The 27,078-nt window shown below is 44.4% G+C and overlaps 2 protein-coding genes across 4 annotated transcripts in view; one reads left to right on the top strand and one right to left on the bottom strand.

Moving 5' to 3' along the window:
- The first annotated feature begins 391 nt into the window (after positions 1 to 391).
- LAMP5 (lysosomal associated membrane protein family member 5) lies at positions 392 to 12,063 on the top strand. Its single transcript, XM_080998765.1, has 6 exons — positions 392 to 1,240; positions 1,722 to 1,888; positions 2,729 to 2,860; positions 3,319 to 3,424; positions 7,379 to 7,567; positions 10,733 to 12,063. Exons 1-6 carry the CDS (start codon positions 1,174 to 1,176, stop codon positions 10,909 to 10,911), a joined length of 840 nt encoding a protein of 279 aa, XP_080854891.1. The 5' UTR covers positions 392 to 1,173; the 3' UTR covers positions 10,912 to 12,063.
- A 13,145-nt stretch (positions 12,064 to 25,208) lies between these two features.
- PAK5 (p21 (RAC1) activated kinase 5) overlaps positions 25,209 to 27,078 on the bottom strand; it is a gene marked incomplete at its 5' end in the record, with an annotated part of 120,414 nt that continues 118,544 nt past the window's right edge. For all 3 annotated transcript variants that reach the window (XM_080999080.1, XM_080999079.1, XM_080999078.1), the window contains one exon: positions 25,209 to 25,785. In XM_080999080.1, the coding sequence (XP_080855206.1) occupies positions 25,630 to 25,785 (156 nt within the window). In that variant the 3' untranslated portion in view covers positions 25,209 to 25,629. The remainder of the gene's footprint in view (positions 25,786 to 27,078) is intronic.

Here is a 27,078-nt window from a genome sequence, read left to right on the forward strand (position 1 = left end):
AGTTAACGGTAAGGGTGCATTCCTTCCCTCTGCGTGTGAGAGACAATGAGGTTGGAAGGAAAGTTTACTTGCTCTGGTTGGTTTCACTTGAGTGAGGTATTATTTTCTCAGGGCCTCCCCTCCATGCCCCACCTCACGCCTTTGCTAGTCGTTCAGTCTTTCCCTGTTTCATAAGTATTCATTTTCTGCATTGCCAGATATTCTAGCAAGCTAGCTATCAAGCCAAGCAGGCTCAACAATAGAGGTTATTGATAACTTGCTCTCCTCTCCTCGGCCACCAAATCCACACCGATCATGGGAACTGCAGCAATCGTTCCTTGTGGCTACAATAAACACGCTTCATTGACGCCTCGACCCCTTTCTAAGGGTATATTTGACTCCGTCGATGTCAGCTGACGACTTCCGAGCCTAGCACGCCAGAAGCAGCGCTTTAATTGTTTTGTAGGGAAAGCGCCGCCACCTCACCCACCACTTCTAAGCAGGATCATGGAACGGGAGAGCGCTTTAACTTCGCCTTGCTAGGGTGTGAAATAAATAAAAGAGGCATTGCCTCTGGAAAAGGGATGTCGGGGAGGAGGAAATGCTGTTGGGCTTCGACAATATAAGGCTGAACTGCCCAATGAATGTAAATGTTGGAGGGGGTGGTGGAATCGGAAACAGCGACACAACGACAGCTCTTTTTTTACGGTCTTAGGCGAATACCGCAAGGAAATTATCGAGTTCCCTCCTATATGTCGATTTGCAATCCGCAGCTAGTTTGGACAGCTCCCTCCGACCTTCGGCTGTTCGCTCTCCGACACTGCAACAGCATAGCTGAGGAAAGCGTACCAACGGCGGCACTTCAGCACTAAGTTACTTTGGACAGCTCTCTCGCGACCCTCCTCTACAGTATTCGCTCTCCGACGCTGCAGCAGCATAGCTGAGGAGAGCGTGAAGTACCAGGCACTTCAGCACTAGGTTACTTTGGACAGCTCCCGCCGGCCTTCCACGTACACCCCGCCTCCCGCAGCTCGTATTACTCGAGCTTAGGAAAGTGATCGGAGTGCATTCGCCTCCGCGCAAGCAACACTACAGGAAGCGAAGCGAGCGAAGAGGAAAGACTCTTCCAGGAGCAGCTCCCACCCCGCCAAAAAAAACCCCCAGCTTCATCTTCGCGGGCTCTGCTTTGGAAGCATGGATCTGAGAAGGCGCGAGACCTCCTCATCCAGCCTAAGACTCCCTGTACTGCTTCTATTTTTATGTGAGTATCAATGCCTGCTTTTCCCATGCGGGTGGCGGACGACCAGCGCTACTTTCCTCTGGCGAGTCTGTCTATTTAGGCTGCGCATCACTAGCATCCCTGCTTTGAGGGCCGTCTGAGAAATGGGAAACAGCCATAAGACAGCCCTGCGAGTCTTGCGGTTGGTTGTGGGGAGATGACTATGATCTCTCCTCGGTCTTACGGGGAAGGATATGTCGATTAGCGGGCTGGGCTTTCGTTGGGAAATGCCGTGCAATTAAGAAAGACAGGTAGTTTCCTACCCACATAATCAGACAAAAACTGACCGCTGATAAGAAACTCCCGTTTTCAATAAAGCTTTGTGACTGAGAGTGCAATCCTTCTCAGAAGAATGCCTGATTGAGTTGAATAGGTCTTGGTCGCTAACAAATGCGTATAGGTTCGCAGCTTAAACCTGAAAACCATGCCCCCTCCTGACTGTGATCTCTTATATATAACGCAGTGGCCAGCAGCGGGGCAGAACAAGAAGTGGAGAACCTCTCCGGCCTGTCTTCGAACCCCGAAAAGGCTATTTTTGTAGTTCGCGAAAATGGAACGACCTGTCTTATGGCGGAATTCGCGGCGAAGTTCATTGTTCCCTATGACGTGTGGGCCAGCAATTATGTAGATGTAAGGATCTTGCGCGCGAGTTCTCGCTTGCCCCATCTCTCTCCAAACACGCACGCACACCGACTCCACCAACTTTGTGCATTTTGTCATCCAATAAAAGAGCCGGAAGGTTTAGCTTTAGTATTTCTGAAATGTTTGTTGATTTGAAATACTGTGTGACTGAGAGGGAGGGAGAAGCAGGAATAATCTAGAATATGAGGAGCCCAAGCATGTTTCGCCTTAGTTCTTGCCTGATGTTGCTAAGGTAATGCAGATCCCCAGCTCCCCACACACAAGAAGAAAATTAAAAAAAAACAACAACCCACACCGAATTTGCAAGTAGTTAAGCTTGGAATGAGAAAAGATTGTACTCGGAGAATAAACGCCCCCGCTCTCTCGCTCTCCCACCCCAAGGAATGCTGGCTCCTATCTATTGCTGGGGATTCTTGGGTTTAATGCTTTTATAAGTGCATAAAACTTGCTTTTTCATATGGGAGTGGAAAAGAGATCTGACCATATCTAACTGCCCATCTTGATCCTCCGGGACGGGGAGGCGGGTGGTGGTGGAGAGATTATGGGCAATTATTCTACCTGGCTGTGAACAGACAAATCCGCTCATTTCTATGACCCTGCACACACCTGTATTCATTCCATCTGTTGTGGGTTGTTGTTATAGCAGCATCGGGAAAAGGGGGATGTCGACTCCTCCATGTTTCCCTTGACAGTCTCTTTGAGAGCCTTTTGCCTCGGATAAAATCCTTAATAAATGTTTTTTTTTGGGGGGGAGGTCGTTGAACTTCGGGGTGCGGGGAGGTCGTTGGACTTCTCCGTTGACTGAGCCTGTTGTGCCCTTGTGTCCAGCTGATCACAGAGCAAGCCTACATCCCGCTTTCCCGGGGAGCAGAAGAGCAGGGGAAATGCGGCAGCAACGAAGCCGAACTCCAGATTTTTTGGATAGACAAAGCTTACACCCTGCGACTTTACTTTGTCAAGGTAAATAATGGCGACCGCAGGGTCACCCGCGTAGGAGCCCAGAAACTCAGGAAGAGTCAAAGGAGTGGGGATGAGAGACGGAAGGAAATAAAGGGGAGAGCATGAGAGAGAAGATGAGAGGCAGAGAAAACGGGCGGTCAAAAAACACCAGGATGGCATTGTCTTTTATTTTTCTAGTTCGCAGAGTATCCTTACTAAAGGCCCACGAAGCGGTTCTTTCCCCGCAGCTTCTAAGTTCTTTCATGCCATGAAAGATCTGAGAAATCGAGCAGCATTTTTATTTATTGGGAGGGCGCAGGGTTCCCAAAGCTCAACCAAAGTTCTCACGAAGCCGAAACGGGATGCGGAGGGTCCCAAGGGGATGCGTCCTTAATATCAACCGTTTGTCTTTCCGTCTATCTCTCTCTATCCGCCCCCCCCTTCCCTTCCCCCGGTCTCCTCCATCTCGAAATCGACAGGAGGGTCGCAACACCAGCACAGGGCCCGAGGCCTGGTGGAAAATGAACAAAGTCCAGTTCGTCTACGACAGCTCCGAGCGCACCTACTTCAAGGACGCGGTTAACCGTAAGTCCTGATGTGCTATGAGAGAGAGAGAGAGAGAGAGAGAGAGAGAGAGAGAGAGAGAGAGAGGCCTAGGAAAATCTAGAGAGCGGGTTTGTTTGGTGGCAGCGGATCAGGAGAGGAAGAAGACGACCTGGAATTCTCCATCACCTTCTTTGGAAAAGCGGGGGTGGGGGGAGGCTGTCTGGGCTAGGGTTTGAGGACACAACACAGAGCACAACACAGTGAAATGCAGTCTTGATTTTGTGGGCTCTTCAAGTCCGGATTGCAACCCCGGCCTTTGCTTCTTTGTGCCAGCTCGCTCTGCTTTCACACGGAGCGTCGCTTCTCTCCGGTTTTTTGTCCGCTTTGCCTACCTTAGGCTAGATTCTTCTACACCCCCAAGCCCGCACTGCGGATAAAAACCGCATCCCTTCACCTCAAACCACCCTCCTTCCCTTGGGTGGATTGAGCACATGCCCGGATTCGGGTGGATTTAGGCGCTGAATCCCCGCCTTCTCTCTCCCCCTCCCCGCCTGCCTTGTTTCTCAGCGCTCTCCTGGAAGGTAGGTCCCTTTCCTGTGCACAAAATCGACTTATTTCAAGAGGCATCTTTCTTATGCCTTTGGGCCGCCTCGAAACGGCGAACAAGGCCACGCTTTTCAGGAGTGAACGATTCGACAGATTAGAAGCCGATTTCTGTCAGTTCGGAGCCTTTTGAAACGAAGGGGTGGCCCGACACGTTACAAAGAACCGCGGGTGCAATCCGATGCCTATTTACCTGGGAGTAAGTCCTGCTCAACTCAAGGGAGTCTACTGAGTTATCATTGCCTAGGATTGCGTTGTGCGGCTGCGATCAAACTGAACTCAGTAAGACTCGCTTTGTAAGGAAACGTTCTTCCCTTCGGGCTGCAAGTCTGGTCTATGCGCACCTTTCAACAGATAGGGCTTGCTACAACGGTTTCTCCGAAGACCAAAGCAATAAATTAATTAAATGTAAATACAAAAAACCCTCCGATAGAGTTGCCTTTCTGGCGTGTTAACAAGAAAGTGCAAAATGGTAAATTAAAAACCAAAAGCTACATGCTACTACTCATCGCAGGAAGAAAAGACCACATCGGTTATTTACAGCAACGTGCCAGAACTAAAACCGGGAAAAAATATTATTAAGAAAATGAAATGTGCTCTTAACTCACAAATTAAAACTGGTCTCCATTGGTACTGGTCTCCATTGGTAAAGGTGATCCGGTGAAAGCTTTAATAGATGGATTTGCTGCCTATATGATTTGTCTCTTGTACCTATAGTTTAGGCTTCGTGTGTAAAGTATTTTTGAGTTTTACAGAATCAGATTTGCAGGTATGGGTGAATTTCATGCTCTTATTGCAAGCACTTCAGAACGTAGAGACTGGGCTCCTAAACCTGTCTTCAAATGTAAATAACAAAACCAACTCCTATTGTTTTTCTTGTTTTTGCTTGGACTTTGGGACTGTTCTTTCTAAATGCTCTTTTTTTAAAAAACCGAAGCCACCTCAGTTTTCCCTTCACTGAAATGGTGGTGGTGATTGCTTCATCCTGAATACATCCAAATGCCCTAGAAGATGTGGGCAGCTTTTGGTGTAGTTTCTCTGTTGAAGATGATTCTGTCTCATTTTCTAGCATTACTCTCTCAACCTGATCTTAGATGTTCTCCTGCTGCCTCTATTTGTTGCTGTGTATATCTGCAGTGCAGGATGTTCTGCAAGAGATTGTCTGTGGCTCCCCCCATCCTGGGATCCCCCCCCCTTTTGTCGCATTGAAGCAAACAAAAGTCACATCCACTGTTCATAAATTTCATCGCTTTTGAATATTTCCTGATATTCAGAAATTGAAGCCAAAGTTTTATTTATCTCCTTCCTAAGTATAAATTGTGCTGAAAGTCATATTCATTTTAAAATAAAGTATAGGAGGGAAATCATGATTGATTTTCAAAAGGGTCTGGAAATCTACCATCTGCACTAATAAATTTACTGGGAATTGTCATCACATGCAAACATAGATTAGCTGTGGGTTTTTAAAAAAATATTTTATTTTTGAAGGTTTAAAGTGCAATCTTAGATGTTCCTCCTCAGAAGTAAGTCTCATTGACTTCAAAAGAATCATACTCCCAAGTAAATGAGCATAGGATTGCAGCTAAAGGGTTCAATCCAGAGAAAGCAGTTCAGTGGGACATAGGTGCATAAGTTAAGCAGTTATGTGTCATTAATTTCAATACTCATTTTTCTTTATTTTTGGATTTCAGCCCTACTTATTAAGATTTATGGATTTACTTTCATCATATGAGCATCATGCACATTTCACTGTCATTATTCTTACTTAAAATTAAGCACATTTACAAATCTGTATATGTTTCAGGTTTTATTTTGGAATATTATTCCTGATTATTGATTTATGTACAGTTTTGCGCAGAGTGCTGTGCTATGAGAACCAGTGTCGCAAATGGCTAACGTGATAGATATTGGGTGTACAGATCCCATGTTCAAATCCTGCCTCAGCTGCAATGCCTACTGAGTGGCCTTGGGCAAGTCACACACCCTCTCAATCTTATCTCACAGGGCATGTCCGAGGCTAAAATGCTACCCTGGGGAAGATACAAATAGAATAGTCCTCAGGGGACACAGCACAAGTGATGGCACTTTGAGTGATGCTGTGGGGATGCCTTCAGCAATGAGAATAAGAAAGAAAATCAAGTGATATGCTGCATTTGTAGAGATGAACCTAGTAAGAGAAAGATGTTGCCAACACATCTCTTCTGGCGAAGCTGCATATCTGCTTAATAGTTGGTATTCTTTAGCATAATAATCATAGTTGCTGCCATAGCAAAAGCACATTAGTCTTCCAAGTGCAAAGGACCCCAATAGCGTATATGGACACACACACACACTTTATGATGATTTATAAATATTCTGACAAAGGGGGTTCTTTCTCCATAATTCCCCAAGTGTTGGCAATTCTGCACATGGATATTTCTTCATTCTTAACCTCCACCCCCCCCTTCCCAATTCATCATCATTGACAATAACAAGGCCTGTACCATAAATGTCCTGGGAAAGGGTTCTTGCCTTTTCCACAAATCTAGAAAGTCGTAGGAATTTTGGGTCTCACCAGAGTGTAAAGAATACATGAAACCAATGCACTGTGAAGTGGATGAGAGAGCCCTGCCTCTGTCCTCAACCAGCTCTGGGAAAGCAAGATTTTCTGGCTATTAAGCTGGCCTGACCAATATGAATTGTTTGGGTGGAATCCAGATTTGAAGACGGCAACTAAGGATGCAGTCCATGCCCCATCAGAAAGCTGACCAAGGGACCACTGGAAGTTACTTAAGTCCACACACCTTTCTTGTTCAGTTGGAAGGGGAAGTTATAGCCTCTGCCTGCTCTTCCTCATTAAGGGCATCCTGTTAAAGGGATCCAGGGTGTGGATTCTGTCCGATGCCCAGACGTGGGCTAGGGCCATGCCACGACCCCAACAGGGACCTCTCGGGGTGCCCCTATTTGATGTAAGTCATAGGAGTCCCCCTGTTGGTGGTTTACCCTTAGATGGACTCCCTGAAGACAGGCAGGAGTTGAAATATAGCCTGGCACCACCCAATGCCTAAGCCAAACCGCTCACATCTGTAACCAACAAAGTTGTAGCCTATTTGATTCCATAAACTGAAATGCTCCTGTCCATGTGTTTATTAATCACTAGGGAACTGTGGGTCATAGGGCCTTGGCACATGAGTGCTGCTCTGTCAGCAGACAGGGATGACACTAGCATCACTGAGATGGTCCTCTAGCAGTGTTCCACCAGTGGAATGGGGAAAAATGGGTCATAGTGGTAACAGGCTTAAGTCTGGTCAGTGAAAGCAGGGGAGTTATTGCCTCTTCAAACAGGCAATACTGAGGATCCCAAGCCTTAGGAGTGGTTCTCATCCATTGACATTTCTCTCTTTTTGGCAGCCGGGAAACACACATCTACCACACGCCATCTTTCTGCTTTAGTCACCCCAGCTGGGAAGTCTTACGAATGCCAAGCTCAGCAGACAATCACCTTGACCTCCAGCGACCATCAAAAATCTGTAGTTCTCTTGCTGTCGGAGGTCCGCCTCCAGCCCTTTGACATCAGCTCTGATTTCACCTTCAGTGAAGGTAAGGGTCTTGCGGGTGCTGGGAGATGTTTGGGTACCATTTGGAAAGATGAGGTGGCAGCACTTGGCCAGCAAAGCAGGCAGCTTCCATGGAAAGCTGGGATGGACAAGGGACACAACACATCTTCTTTATTATTATTTTGAAAGAATAAGTTATCCTGTCCAGAATCTCAGACAAAGGCTAAGAATAGCATTCCTTCAGCTAGGAACAAGCAGATTTCCCCCATCCCATTATTATCTTATAATGGATGCTTTTTCCATCAAGGACCATTGACTCACAAATAAAATCATTTGTGGGCACAAACAAGTGTTCACTAAGTGTATTAATTTATAACTTAATTGTATTACAGGTTCTTAATTTCTAAAAATAAATGGCATAAATAAATACAAATGCTATAATGGCTGGGAATGGCTAAGTTGCCTGGTCCTGAAGATGCATTAGGTTGAGGACAATAATTGTTCCTGGAGAAGGAGGCAGGTGAAGACATGCTCCTACTTCTTCAACTGAGTAGATCTTATTTACTTCTAACTTTTTTTGTTGGAGCAATAGTGCCAATCACTGGGCTGTATGGAAGCAAGATTCAACAGTGAAGAATTCTGAAACTGCTGGGGGGGGGGCAGCTGTATAAGCAGGGGGTTGGCACCTGGTCTTTGTGTTGGAGGTGTTCTCCCCAAAACCCATTGCAAGGGCTTAGACTGCCCTACATTCTACAACCTGCTTTTCTGTTTAACGTGGATAATTTTTAACATGATTCCTCCACCCTTAGTTTTCCATTCATAGCTGAAAGTGCTTTGTGGCTGTGACCGAGGAATCTATATTGCTCACTTCTCATAACCAATCACTATTTTGGCAAAATGCCACAGCCAAAAGGGCAATGTCCAAATCCTTTGCTTCACCTTCTTCAGTCCTGCTCTAAATTTTCTGAGCAGTAAACCATTTCCAATGTCTTTAGCCAACTGCCTTTCTTATAGAATAGATATTGTAGATACAGTGGTACCTCTGGATGCGAATGGGACCCATTCCGGAGCCCCGTTCGCATCCTGAAGCGAACGCAACCTGCATCTGCATGTGCGTGGGTCATGATTCACAGCGCCTGCGCATGCATGTGGCATCATTTTGAGCATTTACGCATGCATGAGCGGTGAAACTCGGAAGTAATGCGTTCCGTTACTTCCGGGTCACCACGGAGCGCAACCCAAAAACGCTCAACCCGAAGCTACTTTAACCCGAGGTATGACTGTACTCCTTTTGTCATAAACTACTCATGGCAGAAAAAAAGTGGAAGGTTTCAGGTTTACGAAATGTTCTGGATTTCCGTATGATTATATATATGAAGGTGGAAATTTGTTAATTGTTGGCATGAGTGTCAAAGTCTTATATGCACAGGTAGAAACAAAACATAAGAAGGACCCTGTTGCATTACATCAAGGGTCCTGTTAGTCCAGCATCCACTGTCCAATAGCAACCAACCAATGGCTTCTGGGAATCCCAGGTGTAGGAAATCAAGGCAAGACCCCTTCCTTATTTTGACCCTAGCAATGGGTATTCAGAGGTACTCAGACTCTCAACACAGATATTCATTTTATCTATCATGGCAAATAGCCATTGCCAGACCTATCTATCTAATGTGAACATTTAGTTTTATCATGCATATTTCTTCCTTTAAAAAACCAACAAGATTATGTATACTGTGTTTTGATAAGTTATAGGTTGACTTGTTTTTAATGAATATCTTACATTGTTTTATGTCAACTGCTTAAAGGTCTTGATAATTAGATGGTATATAAATCCTGTTAATTTTAAAAAGTCCATCCTCCTTTTAAAGCTGTCTGGGCCAGTCACCATTACTATATCTCCTGGCAGTGAACTCCACAAATTAATTAAGTGTTGCAAAAATAAGTTATTTCTACTTTCTGCTCTGAAACTACTGCCCATCAGTTTAACTCAGTGACCCCGAGGGTTAATGCGAACACTGAAGACTAGGGTTAAGGACTCTTGTGCACTACTTAGGATTCTATGCACAACTGACCTTGGCAGCCTGTTTTTCCTTAATGATAAAATTACAAACTATGTCAATTTCAAAGGGAAGGCCCTCCAGGATGAGTGGGAGAAGCATTCTTGCATTACTTTGTTATTTTCAGGGCTGCCCGTTAAATGATTTCCTTCCTATTGTTTCCAATGGAAGGGAAAATACTTACAGCAGTTCCAGGACTGGCATATGTTTCCCCCTGTTTCAGTGACATGTTGGGGAACTGGAAGGCCATGCATCTTTTCGATCAGTTCCTTCCCCCAGTGTCAGGGAATCCGATCCCGCCACGGTAGGCTGCCAGGAATAGTTAGACAAGGAAAGCTCGTACCAACGTCTTTTATTCAATATTCACAGAGAGAGGCTTGGAAATGTAGCCTCTTGGAGTAATGGCGTTGTTCTGTGTAAACTTCACCCTCCTTCTCTCCTCAATCGTCAGCAGCAGCACTCACCTTATGGTGGCCTCTTAGGGCCATTTGCCTCCGAGTCCTTTGCTCTCCTACTTTCAATGTTTGCCGGGTTCTGGGAGAAGGAGGGTTTGGAATGCTTTCTAGTTATCATGTGTCAGCCAGCTGCTCTGGCTCTGCTTCCCCCGCCTCTTCTCTCATTATTTCCCAACTTTGCCCCTCACCTACCTCTGAGCCGTGACCATCTGCAAACCACTACTGTAAATCTATACTGTCTTCCTCTTCTCTGGAAGGTTCAGGAAGAGGGAGAAGCGGTCTCCACCAGTCATCCGACGATGTCCAGTCCCTGACACCCAGTCTGCTCTGATATTCCCTCATGCAGCCTTCTTCCCCTGCATGTGAACTTCGTGGAGCCATCATGGCCATTGCAGGAAACAGGATGCTTGACTAGATGGGCCAGTGTTCTGATCCAGAAGGATTATACCTATGTTCTCCAAACTGTCCAATTTCTCACTTAACCATAGAGCTCATAGGTTGACTCTGGGCCACATTTTTGAATTCAGTATGGCTTACGCCACAGGGCTGTTGTGGGAATATTGTATGTGTTGCCTTGAGCTCTTTGTATGGGAAAGAGTCCATTTTGTTGCATATAAGCTCATGTTTACTGGTACAGAAAATAACTCTCTCTCTGTCTCGCTGCCCCTCCCTGTTTTCTGTTCATTTATATTGCAGAACATAAGTGCCCAGTAGACCAAAGAGAACAGTTAGAAGAAACCCTTCCTCTCATTCTGGGCTTGATCTTGGGACTTGTTATTGTGATCACTCTCGGCGTTTACCATCTCCACCTCAAAATGACTGCTAGTCAAGTCCAAATCCCACGAGACAGATCTGAGTACAAACATATGGGATAGTAGCTGGCACGCTCACCAGTCAGCTGAAGCAAAAGCACTTTTTTCTCCTGTAGGCCAGGGGCTCCCATGTGAAGAAATAAAACTTAACTACTTTATAATGACCAAAAGGGGGAGGGCAGGAAAGGGTGGGGGCGGGGGGCAGCGGGAGAAGCCATTTCTCAAAAGTCAGTACTTCAGAGCACAAGGCAACATTTTCTTCTTGGAAGGACCATTGATGTAAAATGGCAGCTTCCTTCCCATTCATGTTCTGAGGGAAGAAATTAGGATGGAGGTGTATGTTTTGCTCTGAGTACTGCTTGATCTGCTGCTACTGCTGCTGCTAGGATGGGTTGGATCTGATGATCTGGGAATGGAGATCCATAATTTTAATGGAAGGAGTGAGGAAAGACATATTTCCCCCCTTTTATCCTACAGCCCTTCATGCTTCTTGAAAAAAAGGGATGGGAGGCTGAAGGAGAACAGAAAATGCTGAAGATCATCTCCAATCCTTCCATGAATGAAAACCTCCTCTGGGTCACAGTCTTTTCCTTTGAATGGAAGGACTTCTTCCATCCATGGAAAAGCTTCTTTGGATCCAACCCATCACCCTATATTCCCAAAGCTCCAACTTTTCCTATGGGAGCAAAGGGATGGTTAAGGAGCCAGGCATCTAGAATAGCATCCTATGGAGACATTCCCCAAGGAATGATGCCATTTTGAAAAAGAAACAAAAATACCAGCCAAATCCTGCTCACCTTATGTTAAGCCGCCACAGCTTCACTTCAAGTTCATCTCAACCAAGAATCTATTTCAATCAGGCAGGGTGGGTGGGGGAAGAGAAAAGAACCCATGATCTTAGCTTGAGGAAAAATTGTTTTTTGCTTAATGGGAATGCTTTAGCACCAGAACAACTTTATAGTTGTTGCTGCTCAAAACATAAGAGCGTCATGCTATTGTAAGCCAAGTGAGAAATGCTTCTGGGCTGAGCACCTTGCATGTACTGTGATTGAAAAAAAAAAAATGCCTACCACTCCATGATGACTTCATTTAAGACAACAACCACAAAACGTTCATATGACTATGCAGATATCTTCAGGTGTTATAAATATATATGTGTAAATATATATATGGGGGAAAAACCCCTCCCAATAAATCCTGAATTATGTTGATTAATGCAGAGTATTTTTGAAACATAGGCAAATATATAAATATGTAAAATAATATTTTATTGGCATTCTTATTCATTTGGAAGTGACCTCTGCTTCTGTACAAATAATGAGATGCAAATAAAATGTCAGGTGGATTTGGTAAATGAGCACCTCGTATCAGTGCTTCCCTTATAAAGGCCTTCAGCAGGTGGAATAAGGGTGCTTCCTTGAGACAAGCTGGCCCCATTCCAGGCCATCACACTTCGCAGGGGTGGTGAAATAATGCCAACGAAGGGGAAATTCTGTATCTTCTGCATAAGTCACTTCCATCATGTTTAGGTGGCTCAGATGAACACCACACACATTTGAAGATCTCCCTTTCTGGATCAGGCTTGTCTTGGGGCCAAATGACACATTAAGAGCGTGTAAGTAGCATGCATAGGACTGGTCACATCTTATAAAAAATAATAATAAGACTGCCACAACTTCAGATGCTGTTCTGTGCAGAACAGGGGTCAGCAAACTTTTTCAGCAGGGGGCCAGTCCACTGTGGGGTGCCAGACTATATTTTGAAGGGGGGAAAATTAACGAATTCCTATGCCCCACAAATAACCCAGAGATGCATTTTAAATCAAAGCACACATTCCACTCATGTAAAAACACCAGGCAGGCCCCACAAATAACCCAGAGATTCATTTTAAATAAAAGGACACATTCTACTCATGCAAAAACACCCTGATTCCCGGATCATGCGCGGGCCAGATTGAGAAGGCGATTGGGCCGGATCCAGCCCCCGGGCCTTAGTTTGCCTACTCATGGTCTAGGGCAAAAACCCCCACAAAGGATTTTGACTGGTGGGTGAGACAACCCCGTAGGTATATCAATCATGTGATGAGATAATGATGTTATATGGCTGGCAGGCAGCCCTGCCCACCTGCCACACTTGGCCCACAAGGAACAGGTCCTGTGACACCAAAAAGGTCTCCCAACCCTGCTCTAGCATAAAAACCTCACGGGCATTTTTACTGTGAAGATGCTATGTGTGGTGCATTAATGTATTGATGTATTTACTCTCCCTAGTCTCTCCTTTCGTTTGGAGCTCATGTGAGCACAGAAACACATGCTCCCACTGTCTGGTGCTGTCATTCCCTGTGCTGATTTCCCATTGAAAAGTGAAGCTGCTATTTTCAGCAGAAAAATTGTACTGCTGGCACTGATAATGAGTGAGCCCCCATCTATGAGAAACTGTTGTGAAATTTCTCCATCCGTTTGGAGGAGATGGTCTTCCCAATTTCTCTGCCCGTATATATGGCGGCGAATTTCCAGAGGCATTTGTGCACAACTCTATTTCTCCTCTTTCCATTCCAACATCATGATGTGTTGTAGAGCACATTGGGACTGAATGGATGAACTAGAAGGTCCACCCATCCAAAGTGCTTCCATCTTACCTGGGTAAGTTTCATTTTGTTATCCCTTACTGTTCCACCATAAATCAGCTGAGGAGCTGCATTCAACTTTGTGCTGTTTTATGTGAAACCAAGATCATTTATATCTCTGGAATGGAACGCACCACAAGTGGCTTCCTGTGTTTTCCCATGGTGCAAATGTGCCATTATTCAGAGGTACAATGGTGCTTGGAACAGGCAATCTCATGTCCTTCTTCCAACCCAACAGCTTTCTGGCTTGGTGTAAGAAGATGGACCTCTGTCAGAAAGCAGCTCTCTGGAATGTGCTTGGAGTTTAATAACCAGAGGGTTTTGGTTTTTCCCCAGTTGGGGTTTATTCTACTCTGCTCCTCAAGAGAAAACACACACATAGCTTCAGCCCAGTCAGAGAGGAAACGTCTCAGACCCTCCCTCCAAATTTCTGTCCCTATGGCTAGTGAGTATCTGGTGGCTTTAAGTTACAGATAGGTAGCCGTGTTGGTCTGCCATAGTCAAAATAAAAAAATCCTTCCAGTAGCACCTTTAAGACCAACTAAGTTAGTTCTTGGTATGAGCTTTCGTGTGCAAGCACACTTCTTCAGATACACTGCTTCAGATACACAGTGTATCTGAAGAAGTGTGCTTGCACACGAAAGCTCATACCAAGAACTAACTTAGTTGGTCTTAAAGGTGCTACTGGAAGGATTTTTTTATGGTGGCTTTAAGTCACTTGAAACCCCTAGCCAGGAAGGAGGTAGGGTACATGGAAGTTACTGAGGATTTTGTCAAATGATCTGTGTGAGAGAGAGATTGTGTGAAGGTTGTGCTCTTGTCCTCACATTTCCTGATGGAGAGATCCATCCTCAGCTGGGAGGGAGAACAACTCAGAGACTGCTCTGAATGGCCAATCAAAAATCTGCAAGAAGGTTGTGAAGCACAGGCAGAGATGGGTGTGACTTGGGGACAGGGGTGTGGCTTGGAAGGGTGTATGGCTTGGGGATAGTCCTAAGGACCAGACAGAGAGGGGTGGAGAGTCACATTCATTCTCCAGCTCTGAAATTCTTCACCACTGTCCTAAGCTTATCTTTACTCTCTCCTGATGTTGCCTCAGACCAACAACGGGGGAAGAGTTTGAGATGCCGAAGAAGAGTTTGGAGAACGGCATTGGCTCAGTGCTGTATATGCAGAAGCCCCCAGTTTCAATAACTGGGAGCTCCAGACAGAGCTACTGGAGATTCCTCTCAAAGAGTCACTGCCAGCCAGTGTATACAGCACTGAGCTCAGTGATCTGACTTGGTCTGGCAGCTTCCTAGACAGGCTCCAGAACTCCAAGCATGGAGAGAAAAGCCCTTAATCTAAACAGACTTTTCATTTCTTAGAATTTCTTTTTTAGAATTTATCCTTTCTTGGTTCTCTTTCATCTTCTAAGCAGACCTGGAACCCTATGTCTGTTCCCTGCAGAGGCAGAGGAAGATGGGCTCCACAGGGGGAGTGGAACGATGCCTCTAAGTCTAGTCCCTCAGAAAATTATTTCCTCATTTGAAGACTCCTTCATTTACCTAGTAGGGAGGAACAAAGCGCCAAACAGTTCTTATCCATCACAATTGTAGGAGAAGTTGGTTGCGACTAGCTTTTGCTGGCATGCTACCAGTAGTTGTCACTTGGTGAATATGGCCAGCTAAAAATATTTGCAGCAAAAGCGAAAACATCTGCTCAGTTATTTTGCATCCAATTTTTAAATAAAGGAAAGCTAATGGATGAATCCAGTATACCCAAATGAGTCCTATGTTCAGCCATCCTTTAGTTCTATTTATAACCCATTTCAACAGGGATAGTGATTGATTGCACATTATCTCCAAAGTCCTGGGTGACCAGGTCACAATTTGTGGGTGAGTTTAGTCCACAATAATCAGAAAAGCACTATTTGTTTGTTAATTACCTGTTGTTATTCTAGTAACCAATTTATCCACTATCTTTCACCACGAAAGTGAAGCAGCAGCACTGGCTGTAGGGTAACATTGCCTCAGGTCCTGCCAAAGGGAATTATGGGGGAAAGCAATATGGGTCCTCTTCCAACTGATGTCCCTTCCACACACTGTATCAAGTAGTGGAGAATGTCATGCCTGGTGGCCAAATTCTGCCCTCCTGGGCTCTTCTATCCGAGAGCCTTTCCTCAGAAACATCCTTCACTAGCTCTGCTTCAAACCCTCCTTAAATGTTCTTGCCTGGCTGGAATGTGTCTTTCAACTCAGATAACACCTCATTATTACCTGGATACAGACAGAGAGGCAGAGTCATCTGGATGGCTACTATTGCAGAAAGAAAATTCTGGAATTGATAGATATTTGCAGTGGTGGCTGATGCCCCATGAGGCTGGCAGGGCAGAAGGCAGGAAGTCATTAGGAAGTCCACTCACCTTTTCTGGTGGGTGGCGTTGTGGCCAGGCAGCTGTGATCTGATAGTGATCTGGCACGGGGGTGGGGATTGACACTCCTGGCTCGCATTGCCCTGGCCACATCATCAGAGCTGGGCAGGACCACCCTCAGCATGGTCCCGCTAGCCAATCAGTGCTGGCTGTGGGTGTGGCTACAGGAGATTTAACCACGGTGAGGCCAGGGGCCTCCCTCTCTCGCAGTGCTGGATTTATGTATGGAGGGGGGGAAGATTCAGGATCAGAAGGAGGGGCTCCCCCTCATGGTGGTTTACCCTTAGTTGGACTCCCTGCAGATGGGCAGGAGTTGAGATATAGCCAGGCTTCACCCAATGCCTAAGCCAAACCACTCACATCTGTAACCAATAAAGATGTGGCCTATTTGAACCCATAAACCAAAATTACTTGTGCTACGTGTGTTTATTAACTACCAGGGAACTGTGGGTCATGGGGGCTGGAGAATGACAGACAAAAGCCACTCCTCTGATTGGATGTAAGGGCTGGCTGAGGGTGGACTGAAATTGGTGGGGGCAACTGTTTACACAACAGTTAAGCTTCCAGTGTACATTTGGTCCAGTCTAGCAAGGACTTTTCTTGCGTTATGGTCAGCTTGGTTTCATCTTAATGTGTGCTCTGCTCCTTTATAGATTAATCTCCTATAGCAATTATTGGAGGGGGGGCAGGCAAGGAGGCCTTTCCCAGTGGGAGGTTCCTCTAGCTACCCTAGGGCCAACAGACATTGCCTGTCCTGTGGGAAGGAACATCTGAAAACAGATCCTGTTTCAGTGGGGCTGGCTTTTGATATGGGAGCATGCGGTTCTTGATTAATCTGTTGCATTTTATACATGTTCACCACTTTGAGGAGTCTAGTCAAAAGTCAGGGTATGAGTCTGCTAAATGAACCAATTGGCTGAATGACAATTCACAGGCCACCAGACTAGCACCTCCACATGAACCGATTTCACTTTCCTGATTTAATGAGTTGCTTGCAGAGCAATGTCTTGGATTATTATTATCGTCAGATCCGATCAATTGTAATAAATTAATCAATAATAATAATAATACTAATAATAATTATTATTATTATTATTATTATTATTATTATTATTATTTATACCCCACCCATCTGGCTGAGTTTCCCCAGCCACTCTCAACTGAAGGTACACATAGATAAAGACACTCATGCCCTTCAGATGCAATTACCCTTCTATGAAAACGACTAAAAACATAATACGAGCTTCCCCTCAACCCTCCACCAGCTTAATCTGGTACTCACAAGCCAACCTCATTTGAATGTATATGTCTAACCAGAGTTATTACTGGAATGTCAGTTAGAGAGGGATTTGATGAAATGTTATAAGTATCTGAGCCACTTGAGGGCTTCAATTATTATTTTTTTCTTTTCTTTTTTTAAGAAAAAAGACAGGCTATGCTTACATACTGCAACTTTGGCAGAAGCCTTAAGTGAATTTTGTTGTTTTTCTCATTCCACCCCCTCTTCTATTTTAGCAGCCTCAGATTCCCCATATGCTAGGAAGTGTTGGATTTCTGTTATGCCACTGTGCGGTTTTTGGAGTCACAAGACTCTGTTTACATTCCAGACTGTTGGAAGTCTCACGGGAGACGGGAGACGGATGTTGATGTTACTGGTTTCCTGTTTCTTTGTCTAGTTGTTCATTGACTCTCACAGAGAGCAGATGCGTATTCTTTTCTGTCCTGCATAGTTAGAAAAAAACTTAGCAATGTAGCACATATTTCCATCTCCTTCTGCTGTTTGTATACTCTGCGGAATGGGGGAACGTGCCTGAAGCCTCATCAAAGGCTTAGGTCGTTAATCACTGTCGGAGGAGGAGAGCCTGATGGATTCTGAAGTACGTTGTGGAAGAGAGCTATTTCAGCTCGGTCGAACGCAAGCTCCAACAGGAAGACCTCCATGCTACTCTTTCTCTCTCAGCTGTAGTGCAACATTTGAAAACCCTGATATAAACCGAGGTAGATTTCTGCATGGAATATGCAAGTTAAAGACATTCACCACAGCAAGATTGCAAATATGGATGTTTTTATTTGCCTCTGCATTTCCCCTGCTGAGTTGTTTGGTGTGCACAAAATCTTTTGAAGATAGCAATGACTTCTAAGCAATGCAATGGATACTGCTGGGGGGTTGGGATATCTATGGATCAGAAAATTAGATGTTTCTCTCCCCCCCCCCATTAAATTTTAAAATGTGACTCACATTGCAACAAGCATTTGATCAAATACTCATGGATTTTTTTTTTTTAACACAATACTTTTTATTAATAAAGACATATATTTTTTTAGTGGAAGGTACCCATTACAGTGGTACCTTGGTTTAAGAACAGTCCGGTTTAAAAACGATTTGGTTTACAAACTCAGCAAAACTGGAAATAGTGTCTTGGTTTGAGAACTTTACCTTGGTCTAAGAACGGAATTCGAACGGTGGATGGGCACTGGGAGCGGAAGGCCTCAATAGGGAAAGCACGTCTCAGTTTAAGAACGGTTTTGGTTTAAGAATGGACTTCCGGAATGGATTAAGTTCGTAAACCGAGGTACCACTGCATTTTCATTCTTAATCAGTTATCTGTTCTGGGCACATGGGCTCTGCTGCAATATTCCTTTGTCTTTGTCAAGGCCACTTTGTACAATGCACCTTCTGGTGTGAAGATTAATATTTAAAAATAAATTTATAGTTTCTGATGCATAAAAGGGGCAGGGTACTATTGCACACTATAGGATTTGCTTTGCTAATGATCCCAGGATCAATCCCTTGAACCCATGGGAGCAAAAAACAATTGCAGGGCAACACATTCCCAAGTATACACATTCAAGTATATATCGGTAGTTTTCTGCTGGAAAAGGTAATATCAGCCCTTGCTGAGATTGATGACAAAGATTAATATTGGGAATTAATCTCTTGCTGCTGGTAAACACCAGAACACAGAAAACGAGGGGGCCCAATGAAAAGAATGCTCTGGGTGTTTTGTTTTGCACTTTCATTGCTATCCCAGGAGGGCTATGCTACCAACCAACATTACCAGCCGAGGCAAAGATCCAGTAAAGGTTTGGGGCACCAGGGGCTGTGTACAAGGAGTCAGCAAACTTTTTCAGCAGGGGGCTGGTCCACTGTCCCTCAGACCTTGTGGGGGGCCAGACTATATTTTGAAAGGGGGGGAATCGGCCCAGTATACCTGAAGGAGTGTCTCCACCCCCATCGTTCTGCCCGGATGCTGAGTTCTAGCACCAAGGGCCTTCTGGCGGTTCCCTCGCTACGAGAAGCAAAGCTACAGGGAACAAGGCAGAGAGCCTTCTAGGTAGTGGTGCCCACCCTGTGGAACGCCCTCCCATCAGATGTCAAAGAGATAAACAACTACCTAACATTTAGAAGACATCTGAAGGCAGCCCTGTTCAGGGAAGTTTTTAACGTGTGACATTTTAATGTATTTTCATCTTTGTTGGAAGCCGCCCAGAGTGGCTGGGGAAACCCAGCCAGATGGGCGGGATACAAATAATAAAATTATTATTATTATTATTATTATTATTATTATTATTAGAATGAATTCCTATGCCCCACAAAAACCCCAGAGATGCATTTTAAATAAAAGCACACATTCTACTCATGTACAAACACCCTGATTCCCGAACTGTGTGTGGGCCGGACTGAGAAGGTGATTGGGCCGGATTCGGCCCCCGGGCCTTAGTTTGCCTACCCATGCATTATACCTTTGAAGCACATCCTTTCCCAAAAATCTTGGGACCCTCACAAAGCTCCCAGTTCCCAGCACTCTTTCCAAGCAACAGTTCCCAGGATTCTTTGAGGAGGTGAATGTGCTTTTTTTTTTTAAAAAAAATGCTTTTTATCAAATTTTTCACAAACAAAAATAAAACAATCTTTTACAGTCATCATTTTATGTCATCTTATTTACACAGCGTATATTCACGCCCAGACTTCCTTCCTTCCCGCTTTGGTTTTCTTAATATATATCTTCTCTTGTAGATTCTTATTCACCTTCCATACACATCACAGGATTTATATCAACCCTGCTGTAGTCTTTAAACTTTTACAGTTAGATCTTATATATGCCACAAATTTACCCCACTTTGTCCCTTTTTGGTCTCGAATTCTGTAGGTCATTTTAGCTAATTCGGTATACTCAAAAAATTTAGCCTGCCATTCCATTATCGTTGGGGTCTCCTGTAGTTTCCATTTTTGAGCTACCAGTATTCTAGCTGCTGCAGTAGCATATTGGAATAATTTATGGTCCTCCTTCTTAACTTCCTCCCCTATGATCCCTAATAAAAAAGCTTCTGTTTTTTGGGGGAATGTGTACTTAAGAAGTTTCTTCAGTTCATTATATATTAAATCCCTTTTCCCCCCCCCATCTTTTCACACTCCCACCACATGTGGTAGAGATCCCCATCTTTTACTTTACATTTCCAACAGGCTTTATTACTCAGTTTATACATTTTGGCAAATTTAACCGGGGTGATATACCACCGGTACATCATTTTTCCTAAATTTTCTCTTAAGGTGGAGCATGCTGTAAATTTCATCCCTTCATTCCATAATTTAACCCATTTGTCGTATTTAATATTATTCAGTATTATTGAATACGAGGAGGTGAATGTGCTTTTAAGAGAATGGGTTGACTTTAGCATTGTGCTATTACAAATGTTCCATTTACAACAAGCATATCAGCTTGCCATAAGGAACAACCCCCACGTCTCCTCTCCTGTGCACTGTTCCAAAGGCTCTCCCGAGTCCCTTGGCCAATTTTGAGGGCACGCAGCGGGCGGAGAGAGGGGGAAGCCCTGTTGCATTTGTAGAAGCTCTTGCACAGGGCTTCAGCTGATGGGGATTGTTAGATGAATCTCACCTATAGTGTATGCAGATGCAGCCTAAGCCCATGTTTTTAGAGAGTGGGCTCCTGATGGGGGCGGAAAACCTGAAGGCAGCTGAGAGACCTAAATATAACTCTGAGCTCTTATGCTGACATGCGAATGACTGTTTGAGTCTAGATATACTTGCTTTGGGTTTCAAGTTCTGTGAAATGATTGACTTGTGATCCGATGAATCTGCTTTATTATAGGAAAGCAAACAGACATTTATGTAGCTTTGACTAAAGTAGTATTCACCCCTTGGCATGTGGGTTGGTCAGAGTTACTCAGTTCTTCCACACTTATTGCGGGACAGGAGGTGGGCAGGTGTGGAGGACTTCCTGGTCCTGAATGGGGTAACTGTGCCCCTGAAGGACCAGGTGCGCAGCCTGGGAGTCATTCTGGACTCACAGCTGTCCATGGAGGTGCAGGTCAATTCTGTGTCCAGGGCAGCTGTTTATCAGCTCCATCTGGTACGCAGCCCGAGACCCTACCTGCCCGCGGACTGTCTTGTCAGAGTGGTGCATGCTCTAGTTATCTCTCGCTTGGACTACTGCAATGTGCTCTATGTGGGGCTACCTTTGAAAGTGACCTGGAAACTACAACTAATCCATAATGCAGCAGCTAGACTGGTGACTGGGAGCAGCCACCGAGACCACATAACACCGGTCTTGAAAACGTACATTGGCTCCCAGTACATTTCTGAGCACAATTCAAAGTGTTGGTGCTGACTTTTAAAGCCCTAAATGGCCTTGGCCCAGAACACCCAAAGGAGCGTCTCCACCTCCATTGTTCTGCCCAAACACTGAGGTCCAGTGCTGAGGGCCTTCTGGCGGTTCCCTCACTGCAAGAAGCCAAGTTACAGGGAACCAGGCAGAGGGCCTTCTCGGTAGTGGCACCCGCCCTGTGGAACGCCCTCCCACCAGATGTCAAAGAGAAAAACAACTACCAGACTTTTAGAAGACATCTGAAGGTAGCCCTGTTTAGGGAAGCTTTTAATGTTTAATACTGTAGACTATTGTATTTTAATGTTCTGTTGGGAGCCACCCAGAGTGGCTGGGGAAACCCAGCCAGATGGGCAGGGTATAAATAATAAATTATTATTATTATTATTATTATTATTATTATTATTATTATTATTGCTTTGCATAAGCAGCATGCAAGTCAAAGCACAGAACAACACAGCAATAGCAAATGACTATCTTGGCTATACCATGCCAGCATGCAGGTGGAAGTTCACATTCTTAGAAAGTCTCCCATACAAGAAATGTTGCCTGCACATAAAAAAAATAACATGCCAGGGAGAAGGATTCTAGTGCAGTCTTGCACAAAGGTTTTTTTAGTGAGTAGCAGTGGCTTCTACCCCCATGGAGGAACATTCCATCTTGTGACCCCCCTCCTGGCAGTCCAAAGTGGTATAGTCCAGCCCTTCCTCAATCAAGCCATAGCTGCCACCCAGGGAGCATTCAATCAACATGAGATGGGCAAGATGGGAAAAGTTCAGAGGTTAAGGATAAGGCCAGGTGGTGGAGGAAGGATGACCTGATGGAAACCACAAAATGGCAACCCCATTCCTGCCTGGGATGAAAGGGTGAGTGAAGAACTACACCAGAAACAAGAGGGCGATAAATATCTACATAGGGATCTGCTGCCCCTGTGGATCTTGCCACCAGAGGCGGTTGCCTCACCTTGCCTCATTGGTGGACTGGCCCTGGATGCTTCAGAAAAGATGGTGGCAAAGCTACATTTTTATTTATAAAAAGTATGAACATTCTACTTACTGCTCAAAAGATATACAGCAGGGGATCCTGGGTTGCTCTGATTATAATGTACCTAGGGGTAAGTACTGGCATGGAATACCTTATGGATGCTCCGTTAGGATTTCATCTGAAGCTGGATCATGAAGTTCAGGTCTAGTTTCAGTAGCTCATAAGATCAGGCCATTAGTTCCAAATAAAATTGTAAGAGTGAACACCAACATAGGCTTCACTGGCAAATTATTTTTGTAACCTCAAGTAAAAGTAAAGGGACCCCTGACCGTTAGGTCCAGTCGTGGACGACTCTGGGGTTGTGCCACTCATCTTGCTTTACTGGCCAAGGGAGCCGGCGTACAGCTTCTGGGTCATGTGGCCAGCATGACTAAACCGCTTCTGGTGAACCAGAGCAGTGCACGGGAACACCGTTTACCTTCCCGCTGGAGCGGTACCTATTTATCTACTTGCACTTTGACATGCTTTCAAACTGCTAGGTTGGCAGGAGCAGGGATCAAGCAACGGGAGCTCACCCCATCACGGGGATTCGAACCACTGACCTTCTGATCAGCAAGCCCTAGGCTCTGTGATTTAACAAACAGTGCCACCCGTGTCGAACCTCAAGTAAGTTTGTGGTTTATTTCTTTAGTTGTGATAATCCCCTAAAGCACTAACAGCACAAGCCTAGGCATGCCTACACAGAAAGATGTTTCACTGAGTTCAATGGGACTTACTCCCAGGTAAGTATATATTGGATTGTAGCCTTAAGGTGTTATGCAAACTGAAGAAGCATTACTTAGTTACTTTTATGACTTGGTTTTAAAAAAATAATTAATATATTTGTGATGGAATAAAGTACAGGATCTTCAACACCATTGACAAATCTATCTAGAATCAGGAGCCTTCTAACTTCTTGTTTTGCTTCTCGTTTATTACAATAGGTAATGACCAACTTATTTGTGTTGAGGGGGAAGAAACACCCTTCGTAATGCAAAACGTTCTAACCAGATATGTTAGATTTTGGGTCAGATAATTTTTTTCAAGGGAAGTCAGTAATAACAAAAAAAAGTTGGAAAATACATGGCTTTCATATTGTGCATAATTTTTAAAAAATCATTAATAAATAAACCCCCTCCATCATGGAAATAAGTATGAAGCACTTATAAAGGCAACGCGCTATAGGTCTATGGTAAACATGCAAATATATTCAACAAGCAACACAAAATTGGTTGTAGTAGTCACTGCTGAATTCACATTCCAATAGGGTCTACACAGCATTTCCCCCTGAATGGTGAACATGTCAACTGGAATCTTACAAACACTTGGATTTCAACTTGGTAAATGCCCTGTCACTTGCTGGACATCTTGAGGTTGGTGTTTGACTCCCAAAGCGTGACTCTAAATAATGAATATGAATATTGTGACACTGGAGTCAACACAGACTAAAACAGAGAATCGCCCACATTGCTAGCTGAGCCCAGTCACTAAGTCTTTCTTCTCCAGATGACTTGGGTCCCCAGACACATCGTATGTTGCCCTCTAAAGGATGTGAAACTATGTGGTCAATGGGATTCTTTTGTTTACTTTTTCCACTCGAAAAATGAAGTTGTCCCATCCATGTGAGGTCTTCTGCTTCTGCAATAACGCTTTCCTTCTCTCTGCTCTCCTGTGGATCTCCCCCAACATCTGGTTTGGTCCCTCCCTCCAACACTCTAGGAGAGATTTACTGGGGCGCAGTGGGGAGGTGGGAGAGGAGAAGAAGGAGAGTTGTGTTGCCCCAATGGGGAGTCTTTGCATGAATGGGATGACTTCATTGGGTACAGCCCCAAGACTCCTGCTGCTACACTACAAGCTGGACACAACCAGGCCTGCACAACATCTGTGCAACTCACCAAAAGGGACACAGCTTGCTAGCTGTGCATTGTGGCTTGTTATGTGTGCTGTAGCCTTCTGTTTCTGCAGGCCAACCATGGTTAAGGTGGTATGGTGAGCTGTTGGCAGGCCACAGCAGGTGCCTGCAGGGGTGTGTGTTTAGTTTGGTGTTCACAAATTGTGCAGGCCTGTCTGAAACAAAGGCAATGGCAGGGCTGCGGGAGTTTGAGCATAAGCAAAATCAGCATCCAGCTATAGGCATATGTCATAAGTGGCATATGTCACTCAACTGTAGCCTTTGCAATTGAAATATTTTCACAACTGGAAAGCTTACCTCTTGGCAAGCAAATCTCTATCTGGACACTTTCTGTGGCCACTGATGATTTGATATACCGCCACACAATAGCTGTCAGTTTGACATGATAAATATAAATATGCAATTCAGCCCTTGGCATAAGGTCCTGTGTATTCTGTAAGATACTCATTGCTTCTGGACAATACTGAAATCTTTACACATTATTTCCAAGGGGAGAAAAAGTATCTTGTATTGCTCAGCAAGCTGAATGTTTGCAAAATGAAGATGTACATTTGACTAACACAGATGAAAAGTTCTTGTCAACATTCTGAGCTGTTAAAGTGTGTGTGTGTGTGTGTGTGTGTGTGTGTGTGTGTTCCTTTCTCATCAAAAGGGATAGAAAAGTAGGAAAGATCTCGCTCAAATGCTTATTAACTTACATCTACCACCTCTACCAGCACGACCGCTATGACATCAAAGTACTGTAAATTATCAAAAGCAATGTACAGAAAATTACAAATTCATTTCAAAATACGTCACATTGCTACAACTGAGATAAAAAGTGCTTGTTCGTTTTTGTCAGGAAAAAAGTCCTTCTGAAGTAGAAGTGCCGCCTTGCTTCGGTTTCAAATAAAAATTGGATGCTCCATCTGGGTTGTGCTACAAGTAACGTCCTTCTGCTTCGATAGTTGACAGACTAACGACACCGATGGATTGTGAAAGGTGCACCCCCCCCACAGGAGTATTAACTGTCAACATGCCTGGTTACCAAGCAAAGGGGGGAAAGTATCTTCATAAACTCAGAGAAGTCTCCTTCATCGTGTGCCAGCAGTGGTAGCTCAACAGAGCTGCCTTCAGCCTACTTGCCAGCTTTCATCCAGCTCCTCCAGAAGAAACAAAAAGCGAGGGGGGTACCCTACTGGATTTAGTGATGCCTGTATTGCCTCATGAGAGGCACTATGCAAGAAGGAGGCCCAGCCAGTTTCAGAAATGGGTGTCTCAACAGTTCCTGAGCTGTTCCTCTCTGGGAAGGTTCCCTCACCAACATCAGGTCTAAGAAGCCACGGAGTACTGAGGAAACCTGGAAAAGCAAAAGCAACATTGTGAAGAAGGCAACACCTAAATGATTGGCACTGCAGCCTCCTGTCATTTAATAGCAGTGTGCAGCATAGCTGTGGGACTTTCATGTGTTCAGGAGTTCATTATCCAAGACCTGGTCTATGCATGCAGCAGAACGAAGGTGGGAATAAGGTGGCAAAGTTCTAGATTGTGCCTCTTCAGGCTAGTAATCTTGCAAGAAATTGAAACAAGTGACTTACAACAAGAGCCAACTTCATGAGCAGGTGTGTGCAGGTGTGTGCAAATCATTGAGCAGGTATGTGCCAAACAGTGCTCTGTTCATAGCCCCAACCACTTCCTCTTTCTCTGAACCCCAAATAACCCCAAAGGTACCAAGGGTGAACAAAAGGGGAAGCTTTGGCTTTGGGGCAGAGGATTACGTTCTGAGCAGAGGGTCCAGGAATGCCATCATCCAACTAACTCTAAGAAGAGGCAGTTTGAGGACCTATTTGTTCAGGGATGTGCTTGAGGATGAATCTAGTTGCATCTGTATCTGGCTGGCCTCTGCAGGCCCTCTTCTTAGGTTCTTATGAAGTTACCTGGTAATGAGCACAAGGCCTCAGTCCATCAGTGCTTAACGTGATGATGGGAGATTAGGGGTGCACTAGCTCAGGGCTAGGGAACCTTGGCCCTCCAGTTTTTGTTAGACTCTAATTCCCATCAGCCCCAGCCGTTACAACCAATGGTCAGGGATGATGGGACTTATGTTTGTTTGTTTATACTTTTCAAAATTGTACATTTCACTAATTTTAAAATGACTTTGACATTTTCAAAACTTCCTTCTCCCTCTTTCTGCGGTTCCTTAAATTGTTTTTAATATCTTCTGCATATCCAAATTAACTCAATTTGCTCATTTATTCATCTTCTTTAAATTTATACTCATATAAAACTGCAGTTTTATTACAATAATCCTGCCAATGTTTTATCTGTTTATAATTTATTTAAAAACGATTTTCATTATTTTGTAAAAAAAATAATGTTATCCTGATTTCTTATTCTTCTAGTAAGTTTCACCATTTCTGCATATTTCTTAACAATAAAAAGAATAATAAAAATTTTATTTATATCCCCGCCCTCCCCAGCCAAAGCCAGGCTCAGAGTGGCTAACAACAGTAAAAATAGCACAATTTACATAAAACCACAGTCAATTAATTGAAATACATTCTAAAATCAATTCAGAATCAAACTGATGGCAACCATTGGGCTAGAGTTCTATGAGGATTATATAAGGAGGGGGTCAGACTGTACCTTGGCC

Source organism: Podarcis pityusensis (assembly GCF_964106645.2).
Source record: "Podarcis pityusensis genome assembly, chromosome: 3".
In the NCBI taxonomy this organism is placed as follows: Eukaryota; Metazoa; Chordata; class Lepidosauria; order Squamata; family Lacertidae; genus Podarcis; species Podarcis pityusensis.

Bases quoted from the DNA above. Each gene is read 5' to 3' on its own strand.
- LAMP5 (XM_080998765.1), top strand. From the start codon at position 1,174: ATGGATCTGAGAAGGCGCGAGACCTCCTCATCCAGCCTAAGACTCCCT. The intron at 1,241-1,721 runs GTGAGTATCAAT...TATATAACGCAG, and splicing joins TGTACTGCTTCTATTTTTAT to TGGCCAGCAGCGGGGCAGAA. The intron at 1,889-2,728 runs GTAAGGATCTTG...CCTTGTGTCCAG, and splicing joins GGGCCAGCAATTATGTAGAT to CTGATCACAGAGCAAGCCTA.